Source organism: Emydura macquarii, unplaced genomic scaffold (genome assembly GCF_026122565.2).
Source record: "Emydura macquarii macquarii isolate MOO-44397 ecotype Brisbane River unplaced genomic scaffold, CSIRO-AGI_Emac_v2 contig_480, whole genome shotgun sequence".
Lineage (NCBI taxonomy): Eukaryota > Metazoa > Chordata > Testudines > Chelidae > Emydura > Emydura macquarii.
Genome location: NW_027130617.1, coordinates 458,625 through 484,438, shown reverse-complemented (window position 1 = coordinate 484,438; position 25,814 = coordinate 458,625). Strand labels below are relative to the sequence as shown.

The 25,814-nt window shown below is 36.5% G+C and overlaps 1 protein-coding gene across 3 annotated transcripts in view; it reads left to right on the top strand.

The window, feature by feature from the left end:
- The window catches only part of DENND1B (DENN domain containing 1B), a 250,281-nt gene that overhangs the window by 111,614 nt on the left and 112,853 nt on the right, over positions 1-25,814 (top strand). For 2 of the 3 annotated variants that reach the window (XM_067538292.1, XM_067538290.1), the window contains 5 exons: positions 5,872-5,991; positions 15,641-15,710; positions 18,133-18,213; positions 23,779-23,838; positions 25,666-25,719. In XM_067538292.1, the coding sequence (XP_067394393.1) occupies positions 5,872-5,991; positions 15,641-15,710; positions 18,133-18,213; positions 23,779-23,838; positions 25,666-25,719 (385 nt within the window). The remainder of the gene's footprint in view (positions 1-5,871; positions 5,992-15,640; positions 15,711-18,132; positions 18,214-23,778; positions 23,839-25,665; positions 25,720-25,814) is intronic. The other variant, XM_067538291.1, reaches the window with a different exon arrangement.

Sequence of the window (25,814 nt, the reverse complement as noted above, 5' to 3'; positions counted from 1 at the left end):
CCTATTTTTTTCAGGGGCCCCACATTCCCCATTTTCTCCCTCAACCTCTATTCATCATGGTTATCCTCCCTCCAGCCAAGGAGACTCAGCTGTGGCTCCCTATAGAGTCCATGACCGCAGATCTCTTTAATTGGCCAGAGGGTCACTAAAGTGCCATGCAAGCTGTGTCATCTCTCCTGTGGCTGCCTTCATGGTACTTGTAGCCCAGGGTGTGAAGGCTCAAATTCAGTCCCAAACTGCAATATATAGCCCCTAGACTACTCAGTCCTCTTTCTGCTTTGAATCTCCTCTTCTTTCATTTGTCTCTGCCCTCTAAGCCTTTCTTCCTACCTTCTGTTTGTCTCTGTTTTTCCCCTTCAGCTTGTGAGCTTTCTGCATTGTATCTCCCAGAAGAAGAGAGTACAGTAAATGTGCTCTTGCAGGTAGGACATTCCCAGGAGTATCACAAAGAGTAGCAAAATGACACTGATATGTAGCTCATTAATTTCACTTGCTGCTCTTGCTGTGTCACTTGGGAAGCATTATGTGCTGCAGTCCTACTACCCCTGCTGGTACATGAGGAGGAGGAAGAAATCTCCAGTAGCAATACAGGATCACTCATATGCTTTTGGATCATACCTGGGCTCCCTCCTGTGCATAGTATTCCCCCACTGACCCAGTAGGGTCAACAAATGAAAATGCCAAGAATGTCATTTTTACTCTGCTGCTCTTGGTTAATGCACTTTTTGTTGATGTGTTTAGGGGAATTGCTAGGTGCAGAAGCCCAGGTGCGATCCAAAGACGTAGTCAGTGGCTGTGGGAAGTCACTAGACCTACTGTCCTCAACAAAAGAACCTATGTAATTTATCTCATACAGAAAACTTTACTTTAGAAGTAAGTAGTGAAAGTGCATTTTCAACCAAGGCAAACACTGAACTAAAGCATATGTAGAGTTCAAGTGATTCCATCATATACAGCATAACTGCTATACTTCTCTCAACCCAGATCAGTATAAAATTTTTGCTCTGACCATAATATATACTTGTTGTCTAATCTGTTACTGCATACTTTAATACTAAAGACAATGTTTATTAAAGATTGAGTCCATATTTGCTTATACATAAATGGTCTCTGTTAGAATGGAAGATTATATAAGTTTTCTGGGCTATGAAAGAGAAACGTTAGCTTCTAGTTTTGAATACTTGTATTATATAAGATATGTATTCTATATATCTATAGAAAATGGCTATTCCATTACATTTTGTGAGAAGATTTTTTTGGTCATGTAACTAAGGAAAGGTTAGAGTTAAGGTTGTGATCCAAACTGGTCATTTAGTTATTTTGTGCAAACTGAACGTATTGAGGTGGATAAAGTATCAAATAAATGATGGAATCCCCTTACCCTGTTCATTTTGGTTTCTTTCTGTTTTTATGTTAATTGAAAAATACATTTTAGCAACCTTAACTCCGTTAACTATTTTTTTTTAATGTGGGCGTTTCCTAGTTTGAGGACTTTTTATCATTTGAGCTGTTTAAATCTTTCTTTGCATGCAAGCTCTTGCCTGTTTCTGTTGGAGGTGTAAGAGATTGGGGAAGCTGGGAAACAGAGCTACTTTAAGCTGGCTGGAGCCAGAGCCAGAGTCAAATCTTGGAGCAGGTGTCTGAGTGCTAGAGCAATAGAATATGGATTGGAGCTGGGGAGGCAGGGCTGGGGTCTGAATCTGGAGTCATGGAAAGGAATTAGTTGGGAACTAAGGACCCAAAGCTGGAGATTGCCAGTGGTCCTTATCTCCCCATTCCCTCAACTGGTTTCTATTCTCATCTCCCAAACCTCCAGGTCTTAACCCTGGTTTCAAACTGCACCCCTACTCTGTACTGTGAGTTAGAATAGCTCCTTGAGTGTCTGGGGAGATTTGCCTTGCTTATAGCTCATCCAGATAAGAGCTGAAGTGCTTAAAGTTGTATGTGTTTAGAACTTTAAGTATTCAGTACGTAACTGGCTGAGCTGTAATTTGAATAGTACTTGAGCCATTGTTTTTTCTTGGCATAAATAGACACTGTTCGGATGAATAATGCTATTAACTGTATTTCACATTTTCTTTAAAATATATCCTCAAATCTAGTTCAAGTCTGAAATTTTGTTTAATTGTAACATATATACCAAAAGTTTCACAGGTGAAAACAAAGCCATTTCGAGGGATTCTAAAACTTCAACAAGGAGTCAATTTTAACTTCTTCAGTCTCCTAAACTATGAAAAGGATTTGCATATAATTACAGAAAAATAGTTTTGTCTCTTAGAGTAAATTGTGTAAGCTTTGGGATGATACCCAATAATTTCTATATGTGAAGAAGGGATTTAATTCTCACTTTACCCAAAGATCACAAGGCAGCCTTAAATTTATGCCTTTATGATATGAACAAGGATCTTTAAAAGTATTCCCTACCTACTGGTATAGTTCAAAGAGCTGTTTCAGTATTATGTAAATATGGATGTAGACAATTTTAAAACTTGATTTATTTATGTGATAGACTGTAGTGACCCTAAAAGAGCCCTTTGTAGTCTGTAGAGTTAATAGGTGTTTATACACATTCTTCACAATTTAATGATTTATTACTGTTAAACTAAAATTATATATAAACATGCATTGCAGGAGTTGCATATAAAAAGGAAGGCGGAAAAGAGGAATGAGTGAGTGAGTAAAAGGGTAGTGACAGTATATGTAACAATACGCATCTGTTCATTTTGCTCAAGAAGAGTGGACCACATTCAGTGAAAATTACCTGCTTTTGACCAACACTTTGCAGAGTATTTTTTCCACCTGAGCTATATGTGAATTCTGTTCTGTATTATAAAGTGTAGAATTATATATAATAATTTACATTTCACAAAGATCTGAAGGGGATTTTTCATCATGAGGAAAGCTTGCAGCAGCCATCTTTTTTGTTCTTTGGTAATCGCATAAAGGACTGTTAAGTATGTCTGTAATAGAGACCCGGGTCCAAGGAAGCTGAATATGTTAAACTGATTGGATTTAAGAGACATCACCCAAAATCACGGTGGTCAGAGAATTTGTCACAGCATAATGTATACAGTAGGTACATGAATTGGAAGTGTCAACACTTGTTTGTATTGGTAATATCTGCTGAATTTTTATAAATCTTATAAAATATGGTTAGGTTGAATTAGTATTTACATTTAAAGACTCCTGTCACTGTACTATCTCAGAATTTTTTATGAGGCTTGATTTAGATCAGCCTGTGTTCTAAATAAGAGGAAACACTCCATGTTCTCCTGCTGCCCACAGCTTTTAGTCAGATAGGAGCCCAGGAATTAATATGGTAGTTTAGGCTTTGATCCTGCAGTCTGATCCAGGTGGGTGGACCCTCATGCCTGTCTGCAGCCGCACAGAAGCAAATTAAAGCCCCACGCAGGCTTGAAGGTTTGCTCACGCAGATTTGATTGCAGCCTCAGAGCCTGCATCATTTAGGAAAGCATGGGTGAAGAGGTGTGTACTTTTTTACACTTGTTTTCTGAATGTTGTTGGTTTGTGCTTAAGTGTTTTTCTTTGGGAAGCAATTTCCAGAGGTACCAGCTCACTACTGAGAGTGTCTGATTTTCCGCGCAGCGTTCTGGTGGTTCAGACAAGTGTAGATGGCATGGTGGATCGAAGATGCTGAGCTGGTCCTTTAATGTAACCTCCTGAAACAGCACATTAGAAACACATATCTCAATGGATAGGGAGAGAAATTATTAATTTTATTTATCTGTATTGCGATCGTGTCTAGAGGCAGCAACCCTACTGTGCTAGGCATTGTATACACACACAACAAAAAGACAATTTCTGCCCCAAAGTGCTTCCATTTGAAGTATAAGAAAACAGACAATAGGATACAATAAATAAATAAGGAAAGCACAAGGTAACTGAGATGATTATGCTAAATATGCTGTGATCAGTGCATAATGACAGACCAGTTATGACATTGCTGAGTGATTTATAGGTATCAAAGCAGTGAGTTCAGGGAGAGATTTTAAAGAAGATATTCTAGGACAGATTTTTATAGGGACCTCCTCCTATGCATAGGGGCAATGTGTAGGAGGAATGCACAGAGGTGTTCACTGGAAAAGTTAACTATAGGCAATGAAGGCCGATGTCATTGGCAGAGCAGAGATGGGTTGACAGCTATATACCATATTGGCGGTTCTAGGTAGGTAGAAGCTAAGTTGTGAAAAAGGGGCTTGAAAATAAAGAAAAGTAGTTTATTTACCATGTTTAGAGACTGAAGATGAAAAGGCTAGGGCACTCTGGCATTAAGGATGACCACTTGTCTAAGCAATTTGATTTGAGTTGTGTCACTAACTTTCAAAAATCCATAATGTGGAATGAACCAGCCATTCCTTAGAACAGATTAGAGATGTCTTAATGGTTTTTACACACACGAGCGCGCGCACACGCATCCGGTATGCTGACCTACTCAGATACGTCTCATGTTGCAAAACCAATTGGTCCTTTGAAGGACCACTGTGTTATGAATACCAAACCTGACATGTTGTTGCTTTTTCTATATGGGTTCTTATATTGTCTCATCACTGTAGAATCTGAGCACCTTCTAACGTGCATTAAACAATGTGACTAGCATCCACTGAATGTTGTTCATTCTTTCTCTCATCTCCAAAGGCAGAGAATTGTGTGTGCAGTATAGTGGGGGTTTTTTTGTGTTTTTTTTTTTTAATTAAATGTGCATTCTGCTATGTGTTTATATGACAGAAGGTAGGTCAAAGAAGTGTGTCTTGCACTTGGAGTAGAAGGTGGTAAGGTTTATAATGGTCCTTTGTTCCTGTGGGAACAGTCTTGGACAGTCTTGAGAGGGGTTACACATGACAGACGTTACCCATTGTATGCAAAGTTGTTTTAGCCATGTCAATCCCAGGATATTAGAGAGACAAGGTGAGGTAATATCTTTTATTGGACCAACTCTGAGTAAGTTTCCCAGACCTGGAGAAGAGCTCTCTCCTACCAACAGAAGTTAGTCCAATAAAATATATTACCTCACCCACCTTGTATCTCTGAGATGTTACTCACGTTACTTAAGGGAGTAGATTGGGACAGAGAGCCTGGGGTGGGTGAGGGCTGAATGGAATGGAACCTAGGGCAGAGATGGGGATGGCAGCTCTGGGGAGAGGGAAGAGGCGAGGCAGAAGGAATGCTGGGAGTCAGTGGCAAGGTGGAAACTGGGATTGGATGAGGAGCCAAGAGGAAGGAGACTGGGCCTGGGTGGGCAAGAAGACTTGGGCAGGGAGTTTAGGGGTGAGAGGGATGTGAGAAGCTTGAGGAGGGTTACTGTTGTGCAACATTAATTTGGCCTCCTTGTATGTATACATTATGATAGTCTTTAATTGCATTATCTCACACTATTTTTTTCATAGGCACTTCGTGACTTTTGAGTGCTTGACTTTGCATCTTTAACATTGCTTTAACATATTTGTGCCTGTACATTTGTGTGTGTGTTTGTAATAAATTAGAAAGTTATATCTCCTGCACAGACGAGCTTTACCCTTGTGGTAGAATATTCCACTGTGCCTGAGGTGTGGCGTGATTGGTTAGTTCTCATCTTGGAGTGTTAGGTGATCTTTTAGGTATCCTGAACCTAAGCCATTGAGCACCTTGAAGATTAGGATGAAAACTTGCTTAATTTTGATTACAGGATTTGTGAAAACTTACCACTGTGTTCTTATTTTTCATAGTTGAAAATACTTTTTCTTCCTAGAATAAATATTGTCCATGCTGCTAACCGAATTAAATATTTGTATCATTTTAAAACTTGCTTTTTTCCCCAGTGTATTATCATATACCATTCAGCCATTTTACAGTCTGTTTTTAATTTTTTTTTAGGGTGTCCCAAAATCAAGTAGGACAGCACTTTACCTTTGTGCTTACAGACATTGACAGTAAACAAAGGTTTGGATTTTGCCGGTTAACATCAGGAGGCAAGGTCTGCCTCTGTATTCTAAGGTGAGTGAGTATAAGAAAAACTGCAGTTTCTTCCTCCATGGATTTGTTGCTTTTAGGTTTATATTTTGTTGTGCTTTAAAATGAGTAGCTTGAAAATCTTCTGAATGATGATGTATATTCGCCTACCTCTGTATTTCCTTTTTCCATATTAATATTAGCAATTAATTTTTGACAAAGGAATAAGCTAAATGATTTTCATAAAATTGAAACTTGGGATAAACTAAATATTCCTACATAAGTATTAGGAAAGATCTGCTTTAAAGAGATATTTGAGAATATTATGTAGCTTTTCTGGCCTGGTATGTTACACGTGTGCTTAAATTTTTTTAATGAAACAGTTGATACAGAAGTTGCATAAAGTTTAATGTTATTATTGGTTGTATTAGTTCCGACGTGATAGTCTGATGCTAATCATTTGGAATTCTGAAGTCCTAAAGATCATTGCATCACAACAACGTTTATATATGCATTCCCATATCTGTGCATAATTTTCATCAGAAACAAAAGTTGAAATATCAAAAATATCATGCATCAAAACATTTGAAAAATTTTGATTCAGGAATGACAAGACATTTTGTTTCAGCATTTTCAATTAAAAGTAAACATTTTGATATTCCTATATCAAAATGGTTTGGTTTGGTTTGTTATACTGACCCGAGATGTGTTCTTTCACATTAGTTTGACATTAAATTGCATTTCCATGTGGTGGTGCATTACCGTCTGGGGTGTGTAATTTGGGTGCCTGATGCCCCCATTCTCTCCTGTGGTCTGGGCTCCTTGGCCAGACTACACCTCGTATAAGGCAGCTGCAGACAGGTGACTCCCATGATGCACCATGCTGCTTAATTAGAGGAGAGACTGCACTGAATCATAGCAGATGTAGTTCATGTACCAAATATTTCAAACTGACCAAAACTAAATATTTTGTTTTGGTTTTCCTTATGAAAAATTAAAAGAACCCATTGTCAATCAACATTTTCTCATGGGCAATTTTAATTTTACAGAAACTTCATTTTCCATTGAAAAATCATTCTGACTGAAAATTCCTAACAAGTTTTATGTAGGAGCTCTAAAACTGACAAAATCTAAACAAGAGTGCAGCAGACTACTTAATTAAGAGCTAAGCAAATCAAACATCTTCCACTTTAAAGAGGAGCATGTGTGCTTGTAAAACTGGAAAAAAATTGGAGGAACCAATCTAACTGCAGTGTAGGACAAGGAAAAGAAACAGAAGTTGGTCTCAAAATGGGAGCCAGCAGCATTACTGAGCCATCAACTACAAACAAGTGAAAAAAGAGCCAGAAACTGCCAGTGGGAGAGGAATATCCTGAAGAACAGGGGGGAGGAAGGTTGGCAGCCTGTGAAGAGGAGTTGGGAAGCAGAGGATCAGAAGCTGGTCAGCTTGTCTAGTGGAGATGGTAAAGGGCACCAGGAGGTTAGGCGACATGTGTTAGAGGGAAAAGGCCTAGCGCAGTGTATAGGGGAGAGAGGCATCAGGAGGCTGAATACAAGGGGAGAAAGGGAACAGGGAGCAGAGACATTTGTAGAAAGAGCATTTTTGTTGTGGTTTGTTGTTGTTGAAAATGCCCCCATTAGATCTTTACTGGGATATTCAGCAGTCTATAATGTAATGGCCTTACCTTGTGGGCAGGGTTTTTTGGAGTGATTAAAAAAATCAGTATATTAATGACAAACTCCCTTCATTTTGCTTTTTGCTTTGTCCAAACCAATGGGCATGAATGTGGCCGTTCGCATTTTCTCACGCATATTAATTGGTTTTCTTACAGTAATTAGGATAACTATTTAATAAAAACACTTGAAAAATACATCCATCTTGGCTTTTGTGGAGCATGAGAATACTGAACCATTTTCTTTGTTGTACCTTTTGCTTGGTATGTCTGGTTTAGGCTCAGGGAAAATTTATGCATGTGCTTTAGCTCAACCCCTTCTCCCACAACCCTTTCTTTCCATATCAGACTAAGGGCTAGTCTACACTTAATTTACGGCAGCACAACTGTATTGGTACAGCTGTGCCGCTTGTGTAGCCACATTATGTTGGTGGGAGATGCTGTTCTGCTGACATAGCACTGTCCACACAAGCGCTTATGCTGGCAAAACTTATGCTGCTCAGGGTTTTGGGCTTTGTTTGTTTTTTACACCCCTGAACAACAAAAGTTTTGCTGGCATAAGTGCCAGTATAGACAAGGCCATAGAAATAACATTTTCTGCTTATTCTCCTAACTTTGTCTGGCTTGTCTGTAATGTTATAATAATGAATGCTTCATCAGTTTCACACATCCAAGTGCTAATGTTAAAATACTGTAAGTGGCACTTTGTGTCTACTTTTGTCTACTATTTATTTACTTGCAAAGTTTTCTATAAGACGGCAGCTAGTGTAAGTATATTTTGCTTATGTTGACACAGTGAAAGAAAAAAAAAGTATTGGAGTCAGATCCTCAGCTGGTGTAAATTAGCATAGCTGAGGATCTGGCCAATGGTCTGCTACTTTGTAGAAATAACTAGTGAAATGAAAAGTGGCAAGCTATAATTTTTCACTGAATCATAATAAAGACATTGCCTTTATTGCTTCTGTTGTGACAATTTCAAATTTACAATGCAGCGCTGAATACATAACTTTACTAAATTTTATAGAACTATACTTCCGGATTGGTAACACATTCATCTTTAACTCTTTGGAGTGGAAAAAAACAACCACTTGAGTGCAAAGAAAACTTTTCAGGAATAGAATGCTGCCTTCTGGTTTTCAAAAAGATCATGCTGTTAAAGATTGAATGTGTTAGGAAATAGCGCCAACAGGATGAGAGTTGCTTTTCTATTGTTTTATTTGTACAAATGGAATACAATTTAAAAGCAACAATTACTATAGGGTGATTGTGTGATGCAGTCCTTAATACTGAAAATGTGTAGTTCACAAATATGAGATTTCATTTTCCTTAGCTGCTGACTGTCTGAGATTGTATTGAAACTTTGCTAACAAAATGAATGTGTCCGTATTTTGGATTGGATCCTAATAGGTATCTATCTGGTCTGTTCTGTGCATCCAAAATTCATTAGAGGTGACCAAATGTGTTAGTATTCACACACAGCTTTCTGCTGGGATTGCATCTGACTATCCCCAGTGTATGCTTTTTTATTTTAAATATTGACCAAATACCAAGGAAATCTTAACCAATTGATGTGTGTTCTTATACAAAAAATTAATTTTTGTTTGCAACAGCATTACCTGTTCCTTTAAGGATTGCTTAAGATTGTTTCCTGTAGCTTTAACAAAGGCAAATTAGGGGAAGGTCGAGGGCAGAAGATGGAGGGTCCCCATTTAGGAAACTGAAATGGTAATATGTAACTAAATTCAGCCTGTATGGGGAAGTAGAAGTAGGCAGAGCAAAAAGGAGAGAAGAAAGTAGAAAGATCGGTTGGTGAGTGGGCAGGTGGGAAGCAGAACAAAAGCAGGGCTTCTTCCACCTGCAGCTTCTTCTTATGGATGGCACCTTGCATTGTGCTAGCTAATCCCAGACCACTGAAGTAAAAGGATTTGATCAATGACAGTGTTGCTGATGTAAACATAATGACACTGGTAGTGGTTGCCAACTGACTGTGAGAGACTGCCCTCTTGTAGTTAATGGGTTCACTTCTCTTGCAGTTTATTCTTCACCTGAAACTTTAATACGAGGAAAATAGTTTAGACATTGTAGCCACAAGAGAATAAATGACACAATATGTATTCTTCTTGTACTATTGAAATGCCCCCAGTAATAAAAGGAGGGAAATTAAAAGGCAGAGAGAGAGAGTGTGCATGTGCGTGTGTGTATAGGGAGAATTGTTTCTAAGTTAGAATGCTTTTTCAGTGTTTTCTATAAGATGGCAGATAGTGTAAGTATATTTTTCTTATGTTGGCACAGTGAAAAAAGAATAGCCCAATATATAGATGTAACACTAATTTTAAAGAAAGAGACATTGATACAATCTACAATAAATGATTGTATAGGTTCTGATTCCAGCTACCAAAATTAAAGCACATTACAAATAAGTGGGAAACCAATCATCTAGTGAATCTGGAAAAAATCTGTTGGATTGCCCTCCATGATCCAGTTCTTCATTCTTTGTAGGACTCTTTAAAACTACATGACTGTGTTGTGGCTCTCACAATGTAGATGTCTGCTGAGTGCATGGTCCCCCTCCAAACTTTTCAGCTAGTGTGACCTCTAGTACGTAAGCAAAATGGGGTGCCCCTTCAGAGTATTTTTTTAATATACCCCATTGTGCCTATGTGCTAGATTGGGTCTTTTTTTCCAAATCACTTTTTATATGAATAATAGTAAAAGTTTGCAAATTCAGATTCGATTGGTATCCTATAATATGTTTGTAAATTTTAAATATTCATAGGGGAAAGTGTGATTCTTTTATATTTTGTTACTAAATATTTTGATAATATTTAAAATCATGTAGTACAGATATTGATCTATACTAAATTAATTTTGTACTGTCTATATTGTTTTAATAGAAAGTTCAGCTATTACAACGGAGATTCATTATGTTAGAAGCAGTCAGCAGTTGCAAGATTTTAAGATTGACCTTATGTATGCTGAGAAATGCAAAAGACATCATTAAAATTTTCTGCCTTAGAGTTGATTAATGAAATTTTATGACTGTAAAATTGTCACCTACATTTCCAAATGAAATGCTCTAATAAGGAAGACAGGTTTATATGGTAAGCCTTTGTAGTTCTTCAAATCAGACCTTGCTTGAAGCTTTCTCACTCTTCCTTTAGGCAAATCCCTTAGAAGCAGAATGTTTCAATTTTACACATTTTGTGTCAATTTTCCAGACAGAAAAGTAGCCCCTAGACATTAGACATTTAGCTACGGAAAGGCGGTTTCCTTAGTTTTATTTGATTACTAGAAGTTAGATTCCTGCTGATAGTTCAGGACTGTTAGTGGTTACTTGACTATTTGACAGAAAACATTTCCTTTCCTTCATTTAACCTTTGACTCATGAATGTAAAAGTTTATCAGAGCTATTTTAGAAGCACAAGTGAGGTGGAAGTCTACTTACTGCAACAAAGATGATGCATGACTTTAAATAAAAGTCTAAGCTACTACCTTGTTGCTATTTTGGATGAGAAGAAAATGCTAAAAATTCTTTAGTTCCCCATGAAATTTCTCGTGGTGGTGTTTTTTCCTGACAGTTATGGGCACATTTGTAGATAAAATCCACTGATTTAAAAACATAAAATTTCCATTTCCATGATCTGTGTTACAGAAGTTGTGTTACTGGATTTATTTTTTTCAGTCCAAGAAAAAAATATCATAGCACCTTTTTCACCAATGAATGAGGAGATTGTCAAGTTTTTCCATGTTTGCTTTTCAGAAGTTTGTAGGTAATAAAGTCTTCAGGGCAGAGACCACGGGTAAAGTTTTCAAAAACATTTAAGTGATTTAGGAGCTGAAGTCCTATTTTCAAAGGTAACTTAGATATTTAGACACCCACATTTCATTGCAAATCAATTAGATTTAGGCTCCCAACAGTCTAAGGGCTTGTCTGCACAGTGGGAAAATACACACTGTGGGGGTGTGATTCCTAAAGCGCACAGATGTGTTGCTCATTAGTTAGTTTGTGTAGATGTGCGCACTAACAGGATCTTCATGGACTGATTAATATGCAATACGAGTGCTCTTTAGGAATCACACATTCCATTATGCGCATTATTGCACTATGTAGACAAACCCTGAGTCATCTTTAAAGAGAGGACTTAGCAGCCCAAGTCACCTAGGTACTTATAAAAACTCCATCCCAGGTCTTCCTGTGTGTTTGTACAGAGCCTAGCACAATGGGGATTCAATCCTTTTGTTGTTGTTGTAAGGCAGTGAAATAATAATATATTAAATTGATTGTACATATTTGTATGAGTTCAAACTTGGGTAGCAAGTTCTTCCTTATTTATAGACTTCTGTTTTTTACCTGCACTCAAAATAAACATCAGTTTGACAGTTTTGAGCTCATACTTATTTTTAATTAAAGAATTAATGCTTTTTTCTATCAAAACTGTAATGCAGCCTTGGTAAATTATTTTTTGAGAGGAGCTGAGTAGCTTCTTCCCCCCATAACACTTTTATGCTTATAGATATGATACATCAACACAATGGCACATATTACTGAAATGTAGGGCCGAATTCTGCAAATACTTATACATGAATAACCTTACTCACATGAGTAATCCCGTTCAAATCAATGGGATTATTAATGGAAATAAGTGTTTGAAAACTCCAGCCAACAAAAGCCTCTGTTGTCCATTGACAAGTAATACTGTATCTCATAACTTTTAAAGTAATTTTAAACACTTATATTAGTCCCTGTAAGCTAGAAACTGATGGAGTTCCTCACTGATATTTTTTCTATTGTGCACACATACTGACTTGGTTTTTTTTACAGTGTTGTGTATGAAAGTAGTGCTGCTTTTACATATAATTCTTTTCTTTTTTCAATATAAAGAGAAAATGCCATTTAAGCATTTATTTTAAGAATAAAAACGCTCACATAATTACTAGCGCTTATCAGACAAATACACAAAGGAAAAAAATTATTCAGGAGGGCCTTTTGCCATCTTTTCACTCTTGGCAGTGTCCTGATGGAAAAATGTAAAGAAAGTAAAGTTAAAAATCTGGCCAGAAACATTGGACTTAATTCGCACTGTTGGATACCTGAAAAAAAGATTTACTTAAAATATAGCCTACTACTTTGAATGATTTTTTTAGTCTTGTGCTGTCAGGATGATGTGTGTATATTTTTCTTTTATTTTTCTGCAACCGTGTGAGTTAAGATTTGCTTTTCTTGCTCTTTTGGCTATAAGTGGCATACTTAAAATTATTTTAACCTAGTTTTCTATGGCTTTAACGGTTTTTAAGATAAAAGTAATTATTGTTTAGTCTTCCAGCTGAGAAGTGAAAGGTGTTCTACTATGGCATTTAAAACATTGTATTCAACTACTAAGATTTTTACTCTGTTTTCCTTCACTTTATTTTTTCTCATTCAAGTTTTTGTTAGCACCTAGAATGTGGGAGTATAAAATCAGTGTATTTTTTCTTAAAGGAAGAAATACTTGGTGCACTAGAAGTACAATAAGTATGCCTCTACTGAAAAGAGACATACACTCGGAATAGATACTGTACTACTACTGCTGAGATGTTGCTGCAAGGCACAACACAGAGAAATTGATGGATAGTCTAAACTAATGACCTGTGACCAGTATGAAAAATGATTCTGTAATTTATAAATTGTACTTTGGTTTTGTAGATAAAGGCTTAGAATAGTACACCAATCTGCATCATACTAGCTTGATGTACAGCAAATAAAAAGTGAGTTTATCATTTGATTTGCTTTAGGATTTGCAGTTTTCCCCCCAGACGTATATATTGCATTTCAGCCACTCAATAAACTCTACTATTAACATATTTCCAAAAGATAACAGAGTAGGTAATCTAGCAGGAAGTAAACTTCCAGTCAATCATTCTGTGGAATTTTCTGTTCAGTGTTTCACCATGACACACAACACTTGCGTCTGTGGCACTGAGTGCCCTTTAGTTAGGTGTGGTGGGGTACACTGAACCATTAATAGCCTAAGGTATTGAAGAGCAAATACTGTAATCAAGTTACGCAATAAAGTCACATTTTAACTACCATAAATAATACCAGGTAGCATCAACTTCTGTTAAAGCACTAAGAAACGGACTAAGATGTGGTTAACAGATGGCACAATGTGCACCAAAGTCTTTTAAAGAAGGCTAACTGTCTAGAGTGTGTCTGTAGCAGCTTTCAGGAAACAGGCTGCTTCAGCCCAAACTCTGCTGACTTGCTGACTCCCTGCAGGAGCCTAAAGCCTCTAGCAGCTTTCAGAAAGACAGCTGCTTCAGTGTGAGCTGCAGTCACATATTGGGCAGGACATTTGAAGTCATCACAGTTTGGGGAGATGTCTGTCTCTTCAGAAAGAAACAGATTTTTGAAATCTTTGTTTTTATTTATTTTTTATCAAGTTTTCTAACACTTTAAAGCTTCCCTATATCTGTAAAAAATAGCAATTCAAATTTGTCAGCTCTCTTGGAAGGAAGACCAGCCTCTTTGTGAACTGCACAGAATTGGGATTATCTACCCTCATGAATTAACTAGGGTACAGGCAGATATTTCCCAAAAGCTGTTTCAGGGTAAAATATTTTCATTCAGAGTAGTCACAGCTAGTCAGCCTCAGCTGAAATAATGAGAGATGTTAGCACATTGCTACTTGTTTTCATGAGTGTATTGATATGTGAACAGCTAAAATATTTTAGTAGTTCCAAACTCTGCCATTTTAAAGATACGCTAGATACACCTAGTACAGAACTACCATCAATCACTTTATCCCACTTCAAAAAAAAAACAAACAAAACCAGTTCAAATTTTAAAACCTCGAGATTGATAAAACTGCTATGTGGGGGGGGAGATGATATTTGACATATACATTTAAAAATCTCTTTAAATAGGAAAGATTGCAAAATAAATGCTCACTTTTGCATGCTAGCCTTCTGAAAATTGGCCTATATGATCCTCTGGGAAATATCCTTTCATAAATAAATGTTAGAATTACTAAACCAGGCAGTTTTAAATCAGATAGTACAGATGTCATATTTCATATGTATTGTATAGTCATATTTGCAATATAGTGTGTGCTTTTTTAAAAACAAACAAATAATGGTGAGATAGTAGAAAGTGGCGTAATATGCCAAATGGAAGATATAATTCTTTCTCCAATTGTGGAAATAACCAATCCATCACAACCTTCATTAATTTATTCTTACAGACATGACTGGTTAGACACATGTAAAACATATGATGGGCTTTTATATTCTGTGAAAGGTTTCTGGAGGTAATAGCTTAGTGGTCTAAAATCAGATTTTAAACCCTGAAACTCCTTGGAGTAAAATCCCTGGATAAAAATTCAGTCAGAATCAATTAAATTGTTCGGAGGTAGATAAACTAAACACCTTACAGTTTCCTCTGCATCTCACCTGGTCCATGGATCATGAATTTTCATTCTGTACAAGTGCAGATATAGATACCCCGTTTGTTTCCTTCTCCTGATCCCCTATCTTAGTGCATTTTTCTTCACCACCTCTTTTGATATGGAATAACTTCCTATTTCCGATTCTCCAAAGAAACCATCCTTGCCTTTGTTCCTCCAAAAGCCTCTTATTTTTAAACCCTGCTTACCGGAAGTGTGTGTGAAATAATATTTAAGAAAAAGAAAAACATTGCAAGTTAGCTTTGGCTTCCCATGTATCCTGTCTCCTCTATGTCAGCCTTTTACAATTTAAGCTCCATGAGCCAGGGATTGTCTTATGCATCCCCAAGCACTCTGTAGGCACATAGCTAATACTAATAATGTTGTTTATTTCCTGCGCTTAATAATTTTCTTGGATTTCTCTTACAATATTCAGTAATATGCTGCAAAGGCAGTAAAATCAGATACTTTTCATCCCTTTTGGAAATTGCTAGTATTATTTTTAATAAAGCATTCTACTTAAATTAGGGGGAAATAGGCAATAATTTTCTTCTTATATTTGGTAAAAATAATAATATATATATATATTCTATTTTACAGTTACCTGCCATGGTTTGAGGTATACTACAAGTTGTTAAATACTCTGGCAGATTATTTGGCTAAAGAACAGGTACTTTTAGATACTTGTTTACTTCTCAGAAAATATTTTACTTGGCATTAGCAGTAATAATTTAAAATCGTACAAAACTGTTTAATACTGTCTACATGTTTGAACAATGTATTTAAAATCTGCAACAAAATTAAAAATGTATGCGTTTTAATTTGGTTAAGTGGTCAGCAAGTCAGTTAACGTATCCCAGTGGTATTAAAAAAAAAATCTAATTATTCTTTTCCCACTATTACTTGGGTGTCATTTATTAATTTTAAAAAGCTGATGAGAACATACTGCAGCGAAGTGTCCGTGTTCTGTAAACAAACCCTGAGTTAAGTGTGAGCAGAGTGTGGAACCACAGGAGAACTCTATGATATGTTGATTGTTAACCAGATAGTTCCTGAGATTTGGGGGTTTATCAGATACCAACCCTTTTTCTGAACTGCATTAGATTTGATGTACTACTTTGCCCTTCATACTAAGTAAAAACCACCTTATCATGCTGTCATCTTGACTAGAAGGGAGAAGCTGCTTGCAATACTCAGTGAAGAATAGTGATAGTTTAGTTTGCATATTCATGAGCAATTAGATATATTCAGAAGATTACACAGGAAAGGAAATACTGGCATCTGTCTATATTAAAAGCATTAAAGATATACCTTCCTGCTTCAAGTATATTCGATGGTAATTTTTAAAAGAGAAAAAAGGATAAATAGTTAGACATATGCTGTAGGCTGCAAATGCTGAGATTGCAAGAATATATGTGCAATAATTATATCTACCAGGCTAAATAAAACAATAACATTTTATAAATAACATTTAAAATAACATTTTATAAATAAACAATATATAATAGCCCAGTTGCATTAACTTAAATAAAGCAGAATATAATGGTCACAGATGTCCCATTGTTAAATAACATATTAAGCCATTTTCAATTTTGTTTTGTTTTAATCTTACTATTTAATTATAATAATAAGGGTTTTTTTTGAGGTCATGCTTGAATGATGAGGCTAATGTGGGGCAAGGACTGTCTTTACCTTTGGGTCTTGCTCAGTGTTGGCACTAAACAAATAAATAGTAGTTCAATATATAGGAGACAAAGCTGCAACTTTATTGTAATATATGTCAAAGAACTCTACGCTCTTTCTGGCACTGTACGAAGTGAAAGTATTTGGTTTGGTATACTGCCTTGACCCTTGTCTCTTGAACTAATAAATATATCCGAGAGCTCCCTGTTGTCTCCCTGACCCAGTCAAAGGTAGTATATGCACCAAGATATAAACCTAAGGCCTTATTTACTAATACCTGAATAACTCCTATCCTTGTACAGAGAGATGGTAGCCCCCTGCAGACAGACTGGATCAGTTTATATGAAAGTTGAATGCACAGTCCTGTTGACCCTTTTGCTGCATTTCACTTGATTACATTAGCCAAACTATTTCTTCATAATGCAGGCTATTGTGCTGTGCCTGTTCAATTTAGGACCAAGTTTATGAACATAAAAATCATGATCTAGGCTCCATTATCACTCCTAAGTACAATTCCATTTTGGAAACCAGGTTGTGACAACCTAAACAGACCCAGTAACAACAAATGCATTTGAGTTGTGTTTACACAGCAGCTTTATTTACTGTGCAACCATGTGACATCTGAATTTATGCATTCACATGTACTGCTCTGTCTAATTATGTTTGTGTTAATGCATTCTGGGAAATTCAGAGGCAGTATCCTATAGTCCCTCAGTAGGGGGTGCCTATAGGACATATAGGCAGAGTGCCTATAGGACATATACCTTGAGTGTCACAAGCAACCCAAAGGGAAATGCATCCTGTGATTTCCTAGTATGTAGAGCCAAGAGGAAAGAAGACCTAGCTAGCTCAGTAACACAAATCTGATTAGGGAGTCTTGTCTTTGAAGCAGCATAAGTATAATCACCTGATTACAGAGACAGCTATGTGCTAGCCTCTGCTCATTGTTAACTGCCATGGTGGTTAAATCTGTGCTAACCATGGTGTGTACAGATCCAAGCTATATGTAAAGTCCACCATGTCTTTGCTTGATTGTAAACTCAGTTAAACATTGTGTAGAGAGGTCTCAAGGCCAATGCAATTTTAGAAAGGTATTGTCAAGCCAGACAAACTGCATTAATGCCATTTTTATATTGAACCATTTTAAAGGGGTTCAGGTACGATGGTTAGTTTACATGTGTATATCAGGAGTGTAGACACTGAAAATGTTAAAGAAACTGACTTAATGACTTGCAAGAAATGATCATTGTCTGAGCCATAAAAGTAGATTGTGCTTGTTCTTTAATATATGGCCGTTGCACTATGAGATGGAATTATCTGTGATTAAATGAAAAGGTATTTGTTAAAATGGAATATGTATTATTTTTATATGATTATTAAGTACCTCTTTTTTTAAATATTTCCTGTAGGAAAATGACTTGAATGATATGTTAAAATCACTGTATAGCCACCCTGTGCCAGAGGCAAACACTTCTGTCAGTTTAAATGTGGTAGGTATTCTGTGTAATGTCTCTTTATTGTAAAAATTTGCATTGTTGTGTTAAAAATAAACCCAGACAAAACCTGGGTATGGGTGCTAAATTAGTAATATCTCATCATATTGCCACCTATTGTTAAATGACTTGCCATACTGTATTACTTACTATGTAAAAAGTGTCTGTCTGTCTGTCTGTCTGTCTGTCTGTCTGTCTGTCTGTACAGCGTTGTCTCAAGGCCCCAATCCTAAAGTAGCAGAAATTGGGGTTTGCTGCATAGGTAAGAGGGTAAGCTACCATAGCAACTGGCAATGCTACTCTCTATCTTGTGCATTGCGAGCTGTCTCAGAAGAGTATATTTAATTACTTTTGCTATTGATCAATATCTGCTCCATGGCCTCTGAACACCTGAGTAGAGAGGGATACAGGATTGGACATACGTCAATCTGAGCTTGGCTTCGCCACTGTCTGCCTGCAGTTGAACTCCTTTCCCGCTTGCGCTTGATCATACCAGGGCGGAGTGCAGAAAAGGGTAAGGAGGGCTTTAATGAACTGTGTAAACATTTCTGCAGGTCCAGACCAATGAACTGGCCTATACCTGCATTGCTTGTATGCACAAAAATATTCCTTTGCCACGGAAGGTGATGTGGGAACGTGTCCTAAAATTGTAGCAGATTAAGGCTCCCATAGGAGTAGCAAAGTGTTGTACACATCACTTGCTGCTATTGTATTGGATTTGCTTTTCAAAGAGTACAACTCCCTGAGGTCACCTTTCATAGTTAATATTTGTTCTGGGTGAAATGGTGTTTTTTGCACGGAATGCTGAAATATATATGTTGGACAGAAAAATAAGACAGTATGCCAACATTTAGTGTTAATAGGAGAACCACAATTTTTGCAGTTCTTGACCTTTTGTTATAACATTAATGTAGCATTAGGTTGTAAGCTTTTTGCATAAAATATATAGTATTTCAGATTTGTGTTAGAATTGTTTGAGGTGATATTTTCAATTGACTCAAAATGTGAACTTTCCTTAATATGATTGGAATCTGGTTGCTGGCTGCATCTGGATTAACAGTATTGGGGTTTTCCTTTTTTAATATACTACTCCATTGTTGAGAAGTTTAACCTAATTACATTTTTATACAGCCTGCTTTTGTGATTCTGTTTTGTGATTCTTCTATTGGCTTTGCAGCAATTAACTAATATACAGTTCTTGGAGAGTCTTCTAGCTCACATCATCAGTGATGTTGGTAAACATATAAAAAAGTGACCGCAAATCTGAGTGGCTTTTTTGCTGCCTTCCCAAATGAAATATCATAAGTAGCAGTACAAAAAGACTTAAGTTTCTTAGATTCATACAGTTTAAGGACTGATGAAACCATTGGACCACCTTGTTGGACCTGTATATCACAGGACATTACATTTCACCCAATTACCCCTGTATTAAACCTAATAACTTGTCTGACTAAAATATAAGTTGAGTTTGGCTAAAGCATATCTTTAATAGATTCCAAGGCTAGAAGGGACCATTGTGGTCATCTATTCTGACCCGTATAACATTGGCCATAGAATTTCCCCCAAATAATTCCTAGACCATATCTTTAGAAAAACATCCAATCTTGATTAAAAAATGATCAGTGATGGAAAGTCTACCATGATTCTTTGTAAGTTTTTCCAGAGGATAATTACTCACACTGTTACAAAATGTATACCTTATTTCTAGTCTGAATTTGTTTGGCTTTGGCTTCCAGCCATTGGGTTGTATTATACCTTTCTCTGCTAGATTGTATAGCCCATTACTAAATATTTGTTCATGTAAATACTTGTAAACTGAATCAAGTCACCCCTTAATCTTCTTTTTAATCTAACTGGACTGAGATCCTTAAGTCTATACCTGGTATCAGGCATGTTTTCTAAGGTTTTAATTATTCTTGTGGCTCTTCTCTAACCCTCTCCAATTTATCTACATCCTTCTTGAATTGTGGACACCAGAACTGGACACCGTGTTCTAGCAACAGCTGAACCAGTGCCAAATACAGAGGTAAAATAACCTCTCTACTTCTATACAAGATTCCCGTTTATGCATCCAAGCATTAGCCCTTTTGGCCACAGTGTCACCCTGGGAGCTCATGTTCAGCTGATTATCCACCATGACCCCCAATCTTTTTCAGGGTCACTGCTTCCCATAGTAGAGTCCCCTGTTTCTTGTAAGTCAGGCCTACATTCCTTGTTCCTAGATGCATACATTTACAGTTACCCATATTAAAACGCATACCGTTTGCTTACACCCATCTTACCAAGTGATCCAGATTGTTCTGTGTTATTGACTGATCCTCTTCATTATTTACCACTCCCCCAAACTTTGTGTCATCTGCAAACTTCATCATCAAAAAAAGGTATCAAGTTATTTTGACAATATCTTTTTTCTGTATAACCATGTTGATTTTAATTTAATTTGATTTAATTCTTTATTTATCAAGTCCCATATCGGCTGATCTATTATTTTATGCATGATTGATGTCAGACTGACAGGCCTATAATTACCCGGGTCATTCTGTTTAACTTTTTTTAAAAGTGGCACGTTAGTTTTCTTCCAGTCTTCTGGACCTTTACCGGTGTTCAGAGACTTATTGAAAATCAACATTAACTCTTTTAAAACTCCTGGATGGAAGTTATCTGGACCTGCTGATTTAGAAATGTTTAACTCTAGTAGCTGCTATTTCTCCTAAGATACTGGTGGAGGGGAAAGAGTGTTTATGTAGACATATCATACTTCATCTGTTTTTTCCCAGCTTCCAGAACAGAAATATTCATTAAACACGTCTGCCTTTTCTGTATTATTATTGATAGTTCTACTATTTCCATCTCCTAATGGACCAGTGCCATTATTGGGATTCTTTTTGTTCCTGTTATACTTACAAAAGTTTGTGTTGTCCTTTACTCTGCTGGCCATAGATTTCACCTTGTGTCCCTTTGCTCCCCTTATCAATTTCTACAGTTCCTATCTTCTGATTTATGTTCATCTTCTAGAAGGACATCCAGTCTTGATTTGAAGATATTGAGTGATGGAGACTCTACCGTTTAGTACTTTGTTCCAATGGTTAAATCACCCTTACTGTTAAAAATTTGTGCCAAATTTCTAACTTGAATTTGTCTGGCTTGAGCTTCCAGCCATTGGTTCTTGTTATTCCTTTCTCTGCTAGATTGAAGTCACTTAGTACCTGCTATTTCTTCCTGTGAAGGTACTTATACTCTGTAATCAAGTCACTTTTCAATCTTTTTTTTTTTTTCTAAACAAGCAGATTGAGCTCTTTGACTTTCATTGTAAGGCATTTTATCCAGCCCTCAACTAATTTTTGTGGCTCTCAAATTTTTCAACATCTTCAAAATAACATTGCAAGTTATTTTACAGAAAACAGTCAAGTGGAATATTTTTTAGAAAACAAAACTGACGTTATTTAATACTACCCCTTGGCACTTTTTGCAAGAGTATTGTATTGCAGGAGTATTGGCGATTTACATTCTTCTACTTAAAATTTCGACTATATTTTCAGTTGGATATAGCAAGCTTATTCACTTCTTGTCTTATCTCTTGAGAATTGCTGCTGGTCTCTTACAGTTGTCGCATTTCATCTTAGAGAGTTTGCCTGTGTTAGAATGTGTTTCATGCTACTTTAAAAGGGGGGAAGGAGGCCTTTATCTGGCCAGCAGCAAGAAAGGGGTCATGGCTCTTCTAAAGATTCCCCCTCTTCCTTGGGTTAGGAGCGTGGGGGGAAGAGGTGGGATTAGCTAAACTGGGGACTGACTGGATGGGAAGGTAGTTCCCTGGCTATCATCCCGCGTGTTGGGGAAGGAGAGAGTACTGTGCTAAACAATTTTTGCTTTGGAATCCATTTAGATGAAAGATACAAAGAACTTGTATAAATGCTGATGCAATGCCAAGTGCTGACTGCAAATAAAGACAGGAAGTGTTGTGGTACCAAATTTTCAGGAGCTTTACCAAATAAACAAATGGACTAAATCATTAAATTGGGTGAGAATTCCCTGCTGAACTTGATCTAGACCCATGTGTGCTAGTAACAGGCATTGTTGCAGGAATCCAGGAGCTGTTTTAGTCTGCAGTCTGGTTTAAATTTTTATGTCTGTTTGTTATGTCCCTTTCTCCCATATTGTAAATGGCAAGGTCTTAAACTGTGGATGCTGATAGATTTAAAATTAAGTTATATTCTGAAAAGGGACTGTAAAAATGGCACTATGGAATTCCATGTTTATTGTCCCTGAGTGGATCTAGATCAGATTTCTTGATGCAGAAATCAAATGATGATGAGAATTGGGAAAAAATCCCAACAAACTCCTCCTGAGATCTGGAAGCCAAACTGTGTTCTTTCAGTCTCACACATCAACACCAGTTTAAAAAAAAAAAAAAAAAAATTTTTGCACATGGAACTTACCATATTTAACCATTCTGCTGCTGATATGTGAGCCAGAATGGAATCCAGGTCACACACTCAAGCTGTGTTTACACTGCTCTGCAACACAGACTGCTGGGATATCAACTGCAGAGTGCACCACAGTGTGCCCCACATGGACGCTACTGGTGCAAACTAAATAGTACCTAGTTTGCGTTAATGTCTTGTTTTGAAAGCACTACATTACTGTGAAAGTAGGTATATTTTAGTTTGTGCCAGCATCCTCCACACAGGGTAGTTAGCATGCCACACTTTCGTGAGCTCCACAGTTTACATCCCCGTAGTTCACACTACGGTGCCGTGTAGTCAAGCTCCTTGATGTTTTGGCCCTGTAATGCTATCAGAAGTAAAAAGTGAAATGGTTCACTTTGATCAGAAATGTCAGCCAGGTGTGGTCTGAATACACAGGTAACAGATCTGATGAGTGAGTCACCATTCTGACTATAACCGCACTTCAGACTTGTCCATTCCCCTGACTACATGTGCATTGAGTGTGTGGGTCATACGTTAATAAAGCAGCACTCCTAGAATGAATTTTATTGGGGGTGGTGGTTTATGGACCATTACTGATAATTATGCTTCATGTACATTGCAATGTTTTTATGTCACTGTGACTGCCTTATTGCTGAGGAGGTGAAATCAGAACTGTCTAGCCTAGGAAATCTGTTTCAGTATATGGAACCAAGACATGGGTGGCATCATTAATTGTTAGAAAAAAACTGAAGTCTAACTTCAAATACCGTAAGTAATGTAGTGGGATTTTCTACTCTATCAACCAACAAAAATACAACCTCCCCCCCCAACACCTTAAACTTTGCTTAATTGCCCTGGAAATACATTTTATGCCTTGCCATTTTATCTGTGGCTATTGTGTGTATATTGATCTGTTGCAGTAGACTAGTTAATTTTATACAACAAATGAATCTTGCATTGTTATTTAGAAGGTCAGAAACTGAAATTTTACTAGTTAAGCCATTCAGCACTTTCATTCTTCTAAAAAGATTGTCCACATTGAAATCTTTGCCCCAATTCCTTTAAGTTTGTGAATCAAATTTTATCTTTTGGTTTAAAAAACAAAATGTTCAATTTTTCTCTCATGTTGCATAAGAATCAAGAGATGTTTTTTGCAAGTGAGCAAGTTCTGAAAAATCAGCCTTACCTAGTATCGGTGAGTTTAAAAGGACTGACTACTCAAATCATACTGGTGAAAGAAATAATTACTTGCCAGATGATTTCTCTGTTGATTTCAGACAATTCATATGTGTCTTTGGAAACTAATTATTCTGTGGCTTTCTAGTCTAAAAAAGTCAATCTTTATTAATACATTTTCTGTTTATACTAACCTTATTTCAGAACTGCAGTATGTGTGAATTATAATCCTACTGCAAAAACAAAACAAAATAAAAAAATGGAGATGAGGGAATAAGTATCCTACATTTATTCTCACTGCCACTTTTTAAATAGCAGAAGCATGATAGTACCCAGCACTTGTTAATTTCATGCCTTTTACAAGATTTTGTGTGTCTTCCTAAGAGACCTCATAATAGGTTGCAGTACTCCAAGCTATATTATTTCCGCTGGAAACAGCAGCTCATGGCTCTGATGTCTAGCAGTAGTGGGTGATGGCTTCTCATAGTACATCTCTGCTGTTCTGCTCATTGAACTGACTATTTCTCTGTTAAAATTATGAACAGTGAGAAAATAATTGATTGTTTCATTTCTAAGTTACTACTGAATAATATTCTGTGGCCTTAAACAGTACGTGGGGTGGGGCGGGAAAATTAAAAGGTTGGGATAAACAGAAAATAGAGGACCTTGTCATTGATCTTGGTGTATTCTTGGTCTTCACAACTGGAAGAATAATTTTCTTTGTCTTTCATTACTATATTAATGCACATCTGTATCTTGGTTTATTTATTGTGCATAGGGCACCATGTTCATGTAATGCATTTATTTTTTGTATAGTTAGTGTTTGGGTTTTTTAACTAGTGTCAAATAAATAAATTATTCTTAAGAGGAAAATGTTCTTTTAAGTCCATTAAGCTAGTGCAATAAGATCTTCCTATATGCATGCAGTAAATCACATTAATAAATAACATTTGCTGATTAAACACAAGCTGTATTAAAAAGTTTATATACTTCATCATGTTTTAGTTGATCTTTTTAAAGTTTGACTAGAAATACATTTTACTTTTAGATTGATTGTTCAAATACATACATATGGATGTATATTAAATAAAAACAGACAGTTATTTTTAATTGCAGAGTACAAGCTCACTAAGAAAATGGGATAAATAAAGCTTTTTCCCCCACAAGATTTAGGCTAGGACACTAAAGATATATTAAACTTATTGAACCAAATTCGTTCCTTGTCTAACTATTGAAGTCACTGGATAAATGTAATTAGTGAATTAAATCTGTACTGAGTTTGATCCAGTTCTATTTACATCCTGAATGGTGTTCAACCTTAAAATATATAAAGCTGTATAAAGTTGTTAATATTTGTCATAGATTAATGTGGAAAGTCAAGTAGTCTTACCCTGAATTTCTGTATAAAGATTGTTGTGAAACTGAGATGAGCTGTACCTGCAATAATATTCTCTCTCTCCTGTTGAATTTATTTTCTTAGGTGAATGATTTTTCCTCTTTCGTTCTAAAATTAGGTTTTGTTCTTCTATAAATCTTTGTAGGGGGAAATTTTTTGTCATAAAATCTTAATCATTAGTCCCAAATTGAATCTGCTGTTTCTTACACTCAGTCTTGGCACAGTATTTAAAATGTGCATAATTTCAATATGACTCCAAAACACTGTCACGCTGATGTGTGATCTGCTGAATCACAAATTCTTATTTGGTGTTTTGGTCTGCTTTATTATTTGTTCAGTAATGATATGGTATATTAATTGGAAAATATAGGCTATTTGTTTAAACAGTTTATATTCTTGGTCTCTTTCTTTTCACAAAATATTAATTTTGTTTTTCTCCCCATTGATTAGCATTCATACTTCATTACTCCTGATGTAACTGGATTGCCAACAATCCCTGAAAGTGTAAGTATGGGTTTTTAAAAAAAATATCTCCGCAGGGGTGTTAACCTTGTTTGATGGGTGTGACTGAATTACATTTTTAATTATGGTTCATGACT